The sequence below is a fragment of the Scyliorhinus torazame genome, chromosome 12 (genome assembly GCF_047496885.1).
Source record: "Scyliorhinus torazame isolate Kashiwa2021f chromosome 12, sScyTor2.1, whole genome shotgun sequence".
Taxonomy (NCBI): domain Eukaryota; kingdom Metazoa; phylum Chordata; class Chondrichthyes; order Carcharhiniformes; family Scyliorhinidae; genus Scyliorhinus; species Scyliorhinus torazame.
In genome coordinates this window covers 229,358,242-229,370,313 of record NC_092718.1, presented here as the reverse complement: position 1 = coordinate 229,370,313, position 12,072 = coordinate 229,358,242, and the positions used below count along the sequence as shown (strand labels likewise).

Genomic DNA, 12,072 nt, shown 5'->3' with positions numbered 1-12,072 from the left:
GGTGATGAGTCTCGGGAAGGGTGTGTAGATAATCTGGTTCATGTCGATATCAAAAAGACGAGGTGTTGGACGTCTTGAGTTCCAGGCACCCACTACCCTCTGTGTAAAAAACCCTGCCTCGTACATCTCCTCTAAATCTTGCCCCTCGCACCTTAAACATATGCCCCTTAGTAATTGACCCCTCTACCCTGGGGAAAAGTCTCTGACTATCCACTCTGTCTATGCCCCTCATAATTTTGTAGACCTCTATCAGGTCGCCCCTCAACCTCCTTTGTTCCAGTGACAACAAACTGAGTTTATTCAACCGCTACTCATAGCTAATGCCCTCCACACCAGGCAACATCCTGGTAAATCTCTTCTGCACCCTCTCTAAAGCCTCCATCCTTCTGGTAGTGTGGCGCCCAGAATTGAACACTATACTCCAACTGTGGCCTAACTAAGGTTCTATACAGCTGCAACATGACTTGCCAATTCTTATACTCAATGCCCTGGCCAATGAAGGCAAGCATGCCGTATGCCTTCTTGACTACCTTCTCCACCTGTGTTGCCCCTTTCAATGACCTGTGGACCTGCACATCTCGATCTCTCTGACTTTCAATACTTTTGAGGGTTCTACCATTCACTGTATATTCCCTACCTGCATTAGACCTTCCAAAATGCATTACCTCACATTTGTCCGAATTAAACTCCATCTGCCATCTCTCCGCCCAAATCTCCAAACGATCTAAATCCTGCTGTATCCTCTGACAGTCCTCATCGCTATCCGCAATTCCACCAACCTTTGTGTCGTCTGCAAACTTACTAATCAGACCAGTTACATTTTCCTCCAAATCATTTATATATACTACAAAGAGCAAAGGTCCCAGCACTGATCCCTGCGGAACACCACTAGTCACAGCCCTCCAATCAGAAAAGCACCCTTCCATTGCTACTCTCTGCCTTCTATGACCTAGCCAGTTCTGTATCCATCTTGCCAGCTCACCCCTGATCCCATGTGACTTCACCTTTTGCACCAGTCCGCCATGACGGACCTTGTCAAAGGCATTACTGAAGTCCATATAGACAACATCCACTGCCCTACCTGCATCAATCATCTTTGTGACCTCTTTGAAAAACTCTATCAAGTTAGTGAGACATGACCTCCCCTTCACAAAACTGTGCTGCCTCTCGCTAATACGTCCATTTGCGTCCAGATGGGAGTAGATCCTGTCTCGAAGAATTCTCTCCAGTAATTTCCATACCACTGACGTAAGGCTCAATGGCCTGTAGTTCCCTGGATTATCCTTGCTACCCTTCTTAAACAGAGGAACAACATTGGCTATTCTCCAGTCCTCCGGGACATCACCTGAAGACAGTGAGGATCCAAAGATTTCTGTCAAGGCCTCAGCAATTTCCTCTCTTGCCTCCTTCAGTATTCTGGGGTAGATCCCATCAGGCCCTGGAGACTTATCTACCTTAATATTTTTCAAGACACCCAACACCTCGTCTTTTTGGATCTCAATGTGACCCAGGCTATCTACACACCCTTCTCCAGACTCAACATCCACCAACCTTCTCTTTGGTGAATACTGATGCAAAGTATTCATTTAGTACCTCGCCCATTTCCTCTGGCTCCACACGTAGATTCCCTCCCCTGTCCTTCAGTGGGCCCATCCTTTCCCTGGCTACCCTCTTACTTTTTATGTACATGTATGAAGCCTTGGGATTTTCCTTAACCCGATTTGCCAATGACTTTTTGTGACCCCTTTTAGCCCTCCTGACTCCTTGCTTAAGTTCCTTCCTACTTTCCTGATATTCCACACAGGCTTCGTCTGTTCCCAGCCTTCTAGCCCTGACAAATGCCTTCTTTTTCTTTTTGACGAGGCCTACAATATCTCTCGTTGTCCAAGGTTCCTGAAATATGCTGCATTTATCCTTCTTCCGCTCAGGAACATGCCGGTCCTGAATTCCTTTCAACTGACATTTGAAAGCCTCCCACACGTCAGATATTGATTTACCCTCAGACATCCGCCCCGAATCTAGGTTCTTCAAGTCCCACCTAATATTGTTATAATTAGCCTTCTCCCAATTTAGCACATTCACCCTAGGACCATTCTTATCCTTGTCCACCAGCACTTTAAAACTTACTGAATTGTGGTCACTGTTACCGAAATGCTCCCCTACTGAAACATCTACCACCTGGCCGGGCTCATTCCCCAATACCAGGTCCAGTATAGCCCCTTCCCTCGTTGGACTATCTACATATTGTTTTAAGACGCCCTCCTGGATGCTCCTTACAAACTCCGCCCCGTCCAAGCCCGTAGCACTAAGTGAATCCCAGTCAATATTGGGGAAGTTGAAGTTTCCCATCACAACAACCCTGTTGCTTTTACTCCTTTCCAAAATCTGTCTACCTCTCTGTGCAACCAAGGTTTTTGGTCACTACATTAGAGGGCTAGATGCAAGAGGTAGAAAGAAAGAGGGATGCCCTCATTCTACAGAGGGATAGAAGGCCCTGCACACACATGCACGGGAGGCAGTGTGAAATAATGGTGCCGAATGGGCAGCACGTTAGCACAGTTGCTTCACAGCTCCAGGGTCCCAGGTTCAATTCCCGGCCTGTCTGCGTGGGTTTCCTCCGGGTGCTCCGGTTTCCTCCCACGGTCCAAAGATGTGAAGGTTAGGTGGATTGGCCAAGCTAAATTACCCTTAGTGTCCAAAAAGGTTGAGTGGAGTTACTGGGTTACGGGGATAAGGTGGAGGTGTGGGCTTAGGTAGGGTGCTCTTTCCAAGGGCCGGTGCAGACTCGATGGGCCGAATGGCCTCCTTCTGCACTGTAAATTCTATGATTCTATGATTCTATGATTCTCTGCTCCTCTATCTCCCGCTGGCTGTTGGGAGGCCTGCAGTAAACCCCCAACATTGTGACTGCACCCTTCATATTCCTGATCTCTACCCATAGAGTCTCACTGCCCTCTGAGGTGTCCTCCCGTAGTACAGCTGTGATATTCTCCCTAACCAGTACCGCAACTCCGCCACCCCTTTTACATCCCCCTCTATCCCGCCTGAAACATCTAAATCCTGGAACGTTTAACTGCCAATCCTGCCCTTCCCTCAGCCAGGTCTCTGTAATGGCAACAACATCATAGTTCCAAGTACTAATCCAAGCTCTAAGTTCATCAGCCTTACCCGTAATACTTCTTGCATTAAAACATATGGACTTCTGGCCACCAGTCCCGCTGTTTTCAGCAACATCTCCCAACCTGCTCTTCCTCAGAGCCAAACTGGCCCTATTCCCTCATTCTTCCTCAATGTTTTCACCTTCTGACCTATTGCTCCGGTACTCACCCCCCTGCCATATTAGTTTAAACCCTCCCGTGTGACACTAGCAAACCTCGCGGCCAGGGTATTTATGCCTCTCCAGTTTAGATGCAATCCGTCCTTCTTATACAGGTCACACCTGCCCCGGAAGAGCTCCCAGTGGCCCAGATAACGGAAACCCTCCCTCCTACACCAGCTGTTTAGCCACGTGTTTAGCTGCTCTATCTTCCTATTTCTAGCCTCACTGGCACGTGGTACAGGGAGTAATCCCGAGATTACAATCCGAGAGGTCCTGTCTTTTAACTTTCTGCCTAGCTCCCTGAACTCCTGCTGCAGGACCTCATGCCCCTTCCTGCCTATGTCATGAGTCCCAATATGTACAAAGACCTCTGCCTGTTTGCCCTCCCCCTTCAGGATGCTCGCTACCCGTTCTGAAACATCCTGGACCCTGGCACCATGGAGGCAACATACCATCCTGGAGTCTCTTTCACGTCCACAGAAGTTCCTATCTGTGCCCCTGACTATAGAGTCCCCAATGACTATTGCTCTTCTGCGCTTTGACCCTCTCTGCTGAACATCAGAGCCAGCAGTGGTGCCACTGCTCTGGCTGCTGCTATTTTCCCCTGATAGGCTATTCCCCCCAACAGTATCCAAAGCGGTATACCTGTTCGAGAGGGGGACAACCACAGGGGATTCCTGCACTGACTGCCTGCCCCTTCTGGTGGTCACCCATCTCTCTGCCTGCACTTTGGGTGTGACCACGTCTCTGTAACTCCTATCTATGACGAACCACGCGGTCTGCGAGGAGCTGCCATTGGTTACACTTGCTGCAGATGTAGTCGACTGGAGCTCTGGAAACGTCACAGATCTGCCACATCTCACAGTTGGAGCACTGCACCCCGCAGAGTGACATTTAAGCACTAATTAATTAATTTAAAATAAACACTTGAATTATTGTTAGATTGAGTTATAATTAACTATATGGCCCTGACGCTAGATGATTTTTACTGTAAAATTTAAATGCTAAATACCGATCATTACCCTCAGGTTTAGTTACTCCACTATCTAGTTAATCAATTAGATTTTTATTGCAATATTATTTTTTTTTCAAATTTAACAGATTCCCAACCAGCCAAGACAATGAACTTAGAGCATTGATTAATACTTGGAACTATAATGTTGTGGCTATCACAGAAACGTGGTTAAAGGAAGGGCAGGATTGGCAGCTGAACGTTGGAGGGTATAGATGCTTCAGGAGAGCTAGAGGGGGATGTAAAAGGGTGGGGGAGTAGCATTACTGGTTAAGGAGAATATTATAGCCATACTGCGGGAGGACACCTTGGAGGGCTCATACAATGAGACAATCTGGGTAGAGCCCAGGAAAAGGAAGGGGGCAATCACAATGTTAGGCATTCATTACAGGCCCCCCAACTGCCAGCGAATGATAGACGATAGGACGGGTATAGAGGGATACGGCACAAGGAAATGCTGAGGGCTTTGGCCAAAGGTGGTATCATGACCGGTACAGGCTTGGAGGGCCGAAGGGCTGTTCCTGTGCTGTACTGTTCTTTGTTCTTTTGAGGTAACGACAAATCACTGCCGGCCCTGGCAGGAGATTCGAGCTGAAAAGTGGAAGATCTGGTTAGACAGCCCACCCTGCTGCCCAGGGGAATCACACCATGTTTCCTGCCCTCCACCACATAAAGAGCGCGATCTAATGGGACAAGCACTAAGTGTGGTAGCGAGAGCGATTTGCTGGGTGCTCCCGATGGCCGATCTGGTGAGTCCGTGCCCAGTATCTAACATCAATTAGGGGCAGTAATGATGCCCCACAGGTTTCACATAGGAAACGGCCAGCTGATTCGCCTGGACCACATCAGGCAGCTCTCCGTTAACGAGGTGGAGCAGTTCTTAAACCGTTCCCTCCGAGCAGACCCCAGACAACACACAGCCATGCCCATACGCACACCAGCCCCATGATTCGGTGATGCCGACTGGTCCGACTGATGGACGCGGTGGAGCCGCGACAAGACACCCTGTACCTTTGAGGGGGTCGGAGGGTCAGTCACAGGGCAGCCAGCATTGCCTGGCAGCCAGTGGCAGCAGCCGTCAGCTTGAGGACTGTGGCCAGGAGAACCGCCACCAAGTGCCACAAGTACCTCAACAACCTCCACCGGGCCGCATAGGTGAGTTGGCATTGGCCCCCTGTTACCGCTGCCACCTGCCACCCCAGACCTCCCCCTGCCCCCAATGAGCCGGCAGCTGGCACCGTGCACCCCCCACCCCGCGGCAGCTGGCACTGTGCACCCCCCCCCCCCAGCACAATCCCGTGCCTTTGCCCCAGCACATCCTGGCACCCACCAGGATGACCTACCAATTCCCAAGAGTGATGCCCACGCCTGTCTCCTGCCCCGATGCATGCAGCGTGCAGTTCGCAAAGCCCTCTCTTTGCCCCTCCAGGGGAAGTGAGCCCACAATAGTTGGGAAAGGTCCTCTTGTATACGATTTTGGGGTGAACCGATTAAGTCCCCATTTATTGGTGGACCAATAACCTGTATAGCAATGCAATTGCCTGAACAATGTGATTGCATTTAAAAAACTGAGTGCCATTCAACCTCAATAATGCAATTAAAAAGATATTGACACTTTAAACATTCAAATTAATTCAGTTTCTCAAGTTTGACATTTTTACCTCAACATGTGTTGAAGGGTTGGCAAAATGATCCAGAATTGGTGACGGTAGTCCAGCCTTCTCTTTGGTATTGTTCAGTGTATAGTGCACCTCGACAATAATTGCAGACACACAATCAATCGTACAATGCTGAAATGAGGGATTGGTATTTGTTAATCAGAATTAAGATCCATTTTAGGACCATTCATTTCGTAAAGCAAAAGTCAAATGATGAAACAAACTATTTGCCTATGAAATTACAGCAATAGTGACTTGCACTTAATGTCGAAAAATATTCCAAGGTTTGACATAGAAAATAAATCAGACAAAAACTCATTAATCAAAGGAGACAGTAGGAGAAGTAACAAAACTCCGAGTAAAGAGGTAACTTTTAAGAAAGGTGCTATAGGAAAAGAGTAAGAGGTGGAAAAGCAAAGTGCTTTGAGGAGGGAATTCCAGAGTGTAGAGCCGAGTTGGCTGAAGGCACTGCTGCTAATGGTAGCATGATGAAAATCAAGAATGCTGAAAAGGTCAGAATTAGACAAACACAGAGTCGTCAAAGGGTTGTAGAGCTAGAGAAGGCTCGAGAGATATGGCAGAGTGACATATGGACAGATGGTTTTGTTTCTTTCATGCAATTTAAAAGAGTCACTGGCAAGTCCAGCATTTATTGCTCATCCCTAATCGCTCTCATGAACATGGTGGTTGAGTCACCTTGTTCGGCCACTGCTGTCTACCTGGTGTTGGGACCCCAACAGTGCTGTTAGGAAGGGAGTTCCAGGATTTTGTCCCAGTGATAGCTGAAGGAATGGCGATATAGGTCTAAGTCAGGATAATATATGGGTTTGAGGAGAACTTTCAGATGGTGGTGTTCTCATGTGCCTGCTCCCCTTGTCGTTCTAGGTGGTATAGGTTGAAGATTGGGAAGGTGCTTTTGAAACAGGGTCGGCAAGTTGCTGCAATGCATCTTGTAGATGTGGCACACCACTACAATTGTGCATCAGTGGTGGAGGGAGGGAATATTTAAGGTGGTGGATTGGGTGCCCATCATGGGCTGCCTTGTTCTAGGAGCTGTTAAGTTTCTTGAATGTCTTTGGAGGGAAATGGAGAGAATCCCGTTACACATCTGACTTGTGCTTTAAGATGGTGGTCAGGATTTGGGGAGTCATGAGGTAATTGACTTGCCGCAGAATTCCCAACTTCTGATTTGATGTAGTAATCTCATATTTATATGGCTGGTCTAGTTTTGTTTCTTGTCAATGGGATACCCCAGATGTTGATTATTGGGGATTCCGTGATGATAATTCCTTTGAACATCAAGGGGAGATGCTTGGATTCTTTTTTGTGGGAGGTGGTCATTACCTGGCACTTGTATGGCACAAATGGGGATATGGCTGAGATGCTTAGAAACAGAGAAACTAGGTGCAGGAGGACGCCATCCTGCCTTTCGGGCCTATGCTGCTATTCAGTTTTTCCATCCAAAGAGGATAACTTCATATTTATTTATGCTATACTGCATCTGCCATGTATTTGCCCAATCACTCAACTTGTTTAAATCACCTTGAAGCCTCAAGTTTCATGTCATCAGCAAACTTGGAAATATTACTTTTGGTTCCCTCATCCAGATCATTGATGTATATTGTGACTATCTGGAGCCCCAAGCGCTGACCTCTGCGGGACCCCACTAGTCACCATCTGCCTCTTCAAGAAAAGTTAATTTATTCCTACTCTCTGTTTCCTGTCTGCTACGTAATCCTCAATCGATGCCAATATATTACCTCCAATCCCATGGGTTTTAATTTTGCAAACTAACCTCTTGTGTGGAACTTTATCAAAACTTTTCTGAAAATCAAAATACACCACATCCACTAATTCACCCTCATCTATTCTACCAGTTACATCCGCAAACAACTCCAGTAGGTTTGTCAAACATAACTTCCCTTTCATGAATCCATGTTCACTTTTTCTAATCCCGTTGATATTTTCCAAGTCTCCTGTTGTCACATCCTTTTTAATACACTCTAGAATTTTCCTGATTCCTGCTGTTAGGCTCACTGGTCTATAATTCCCTGTTTTCGCCCCCCCCCCCCCTCCTCTTTAAATAGCAGGATTATATTTGTCGCCCTCCAATCTGCAAGGAATGTTCCAGAAGAATTTTAGAAGATGACAACCAACGCATCCATTATTTTCCTGGCCACCTCCTTTAGTACCCTAGAATGTAGATTGCAGACCCTGGGGGTTTATCAGCTTAATTTCTCCAGCACATTGTCAGCCATTCAGTGACATCCCTAACCCTGGCACGAGGGAGACAATGTACCATCCTGAAGTCTCTTTTGCAGCCGCAGAAATGCCTGTATGTTCCCCTGACAATTGAATCCCCTACCACTATACCCCTGCCGCACGTCCGCCTCCCCTCTTGTGCAGCACACCCACCCGTAATACCATGAAGTTGACTTCCGCTACTTTCCCCTGCAAATCATCTCCCCCAACAGTCTTCAAAACAGTATATCTGTAGAAAGGGAGTGGCCACAGGAGGCTCCTGCACTACATAGAAACATACATAGAAGACAGAAGCAGGAGGAGGCCATTCAGCCCTTCAATACTGTTCCGCCATTCATTTTGATCATGGCTGATCATCAGGTTCAATACCTTGATCCCGCCTATCCCCTATATCCCTTGATCCCTTTATCCCCAAGAGCTGTATCTAATTCCTTCTTGAAATTACACAACGTTTTGGCCTCAACTACTTTCTGTGGGAGTGAATTCCACAGATTCACCACTCGCTGGGTGAAGAAATTTCTCCTCACCTCAGTCCTAAAAGGTTTACCCCATATCCTCAAACTATGACCCCCTAGTTCAGGACTCCCCCACCATCGGGAACATTCTTTCTGAATCTACCCTGTCTAATCCTGTTAGAATTTTGTAAGTTTCTATGAGATCCCCTCTCACTCTTCTAAACTCCAATGAGTATAATCCTAACCGACTTAGTCTCTCCTCAGATGACAGTCCCGCCATCCCAGGAATCAGCCGGGTGAACCCTCGCTGCTCTCCCTCCACAGCAAGAACATCCTTCCTCAGATAAGAACACCAAAACTGCCCACAATACTCCAGGTGTGGCCTCACCAAGGCCCTGTACAATTGCAGGACAACATCTCTATTCCTATACTCAAATCCTCTCGCTATGAAGGCCACCATACCATTTTCCTTCTTTACTGCCTGCTGCACCTGCACCCTTACTTTCAGTGACTGATGCACGAGGACACTACGGTCTCACTGAGTATCCACCTCTCTCAGTTTACACCCATTCAAATAATAATCTGCCTTTCTATTTTTGCTACTGAAGCAGATAACCTCACATTTATCCACATTATACTGCATCTGCCATGCATGTGCCCACTCACTCAGCCTGACCAAATCCCACTGAAGCAGCTCAGAACCTCCTTACAGCTCACCCTCACACCCAAATTTGTATCATTTAGTTCTGTTGTCGAAATAATTAACATATAATGTGAACAGTTGGAACCCTAGCACAGATATCTGAGGTACCCCACTAGTCACTGCCTGCCAATCAGAAAAATACTTATTTCTTCCAAATTTTTGCTTCCTGTGTACTAACCAGCTTTCTATCCGTCTCAAGACACTACCTGCAATTCCATGCACTTTAACTTTACATAGTAATCTGCTATGTGAGACCTTCTCAAAAGGCTTCTGAAAGTCAAAATAAACCACATCCACTGGTTCTCCCTGGTTAACTCTACTAGTTACACCTTCAAAGAATTCCAGTAGATTTGTCAAGCATGATTTTCCTTTTGTAAATCCATGCTGACTCTGTCTGATTACACCACTGCTTTCCAAATGCTGTGCTATGAAATCCTTGAAAATGGACTCCAGTAACTTCCCGACTACCGATGTTAGGCTCACTGGTCTATAGTTCCCTGTTTTCTCTCTACCTCCCTTTTTGAATAGCGTGGTTACATTCGCTACCCTCCAATCTGTAGGAACCATTCCAGAGTCCAAAGAATTTTGGAATATGACCACCAATTGATCTGCTATTTCTAGGGCCACTTCCTTAAGTATTCTGGGATGAAGGTTATCAGGGCCTGGAGATTTATCCACCTTCAATCCCATTAATTTCCCCAAACCATTTCTTTACTAATACTAATTTCCTTCAGCTCCTCACTGAAACTTGTGTTTCTCAGAACTTCTAGTACATCATTCATGTCTTCCTTTGTGAAGACAGAAGCAAAGTCCGAATTTAGTTCCTCAGCCATTTCTTTGTTCCCAGTTATGAATTCCCCCGTTTCTGACTGTAAGGGCCTACATTAGTTTTAATCGATCTTTTTCTCTTTACGTACCCATAGAAACTTTTACAGTCAGTTTTTGTGTTTCCCGCTAGCTTACTTTCAAATTGTATTTTCCTTTCTTAATCAATCCTTTGGTTCACATTTGCTGAATTTCAAACTGTTCCCAATCCTCTATTGCTTTTCTTGCAAATTGCTATGCCTCTTCTTTGAATCTAACACTATATCTAATTTCTCCTGTAAGCCATGGTTTGGCCACAGTTCCATTTCTACTCTACCTTCCTCTACTCTCACCAGATCCTAGGTTCCTTAGCATTTCTGGGAAATTATTTATATCTTCCTCCGTGAAGACAGACCAAAGTCGTTGTATAATTACTATGCAATATCCTTGTTCTCTAAATGAATACATTGCATCTGTTTTTACCAAGGAAGAAGAAGCTGTACAAGGCATAGTGAAAAGGGCATTGAGACTCTGGTTCAGTTAGAAATCGATACAGAGAAGGTACTAGACAGATTGACTGTACTTAAAGTTGATAAGGATCCAAGGACTGTGGGAAATAAGGGTGGATAAAGCTGAGGCACTGACCATAACTTTTCAACCTCCTAGGATACAAAGTGCCAGAGGACTGGATAATTGCAACTGTTACAATTTAATTCATGCAAGGTTGTAAGGATATACCCACCAACAAAAGGCCAGTCAGTTTAACCTTAATGGTGGGAGAGCTTTTAGAAATTATAATTGGGGTAAAATTAATAGTCACTTGGGCAAATGTAAATTATTTTTAAAAAGCCAGCACAGATTTTTGAAGGGTGATTTTTGGTTGAGGTAGAAGAGAGAGTTGCTGAGGGTAATGCAGTTGATGTGGTATATATGGACTTCCAAAAGATATAAGTGCAACATAACAGGCTTGTCAGCAACATAACGCTCATGGAATAAAAGGGACAGGAGAAACATGTATATAAAGTGGTTGAGTGACAGGAAACAGAGTGTGGTGAACAGTTGCTTTTTGGACAGAAGGAAAGTATTTACTGGGTTTACACCAGGGTCAGTATTCGGACTCCTGCTTTTCTTGATATATATTAATGGCCTGAACTTAGATGTATAGGGAACAATTTCAAATTTGTGTGTGACATAAATTTTCAAAGTATTGTGAACCATGAGAGGGATAGTGTTAAACTCGGATGTAAGGTGGAAGGAGCAGACAAATGTCATGAAATTTAATGCAGAAAAGTGTATGTTGTAATTGTGTGCTTGCTAATGTATACTCATTTAAATATATGATTATATAAATGCTATGTTACCGCAGAAAATGATACAATGTCACATGATGGCCACAGCCATCTATGTAACTGCACAGTGAGCAATGTAGCAGCAGTAACTAGATCTGTGTTGAACCTTCAGCTTTGTCTGTATTAATCTAAAACAAGTTAGTATGACTGTGTGAAGTGATTCATTTTGGTAGGAAATATGAGGAGATGCAACATGAAATGAAAGGTACAATTCTAGAGAAGGAACAAAGAGGCCTGGGGGTATAAATGCACAGATCATTGAAGGTGGCAGCGGGGAAGGTCAAGAAAGCAGATCCCTGAACTTTACAAATAACACATGCAAAGTACACAAAAGCAAAGATATGAAAAACATATATGAAACACTGGCCCTGCTTTATTTGGAGTATGGCGTCCCACACTTTAATAAGGATGTGAAGGCAGTAGAGAGGATGCAAAACATTTTCACAAGAATGTTTCCAGGGATGAGGAACGTCTGATATGATCACAGGAAATGTCAATTGCCGAACAAAC

The 12,072-nt window shown here is 45.4% G+C and overlaps 1 protein-coding gene across 1 annotated transcript in view; it reads right to left on the bottom strand.

Annotated features, from left to right (window-relative positions):
* LOC140387050 (integrin alpha-E-like) overlaps positions 1-12,072 on the bottom strand; it is a 434,586-nt gene that overhangs the window by 175,937 nt on the left and 246,577 nt on the right. The window contains exon 20 of the mRNA XM_072470061.1: positions 5,993-6,121. Coding sequence (XP_072326162.1) covers positions 5,993-6,121 — 129 coding nt within the window. The remainder of the gene's footprint in view (positions 1-5,992; positions 6,122-12,072) is intronic.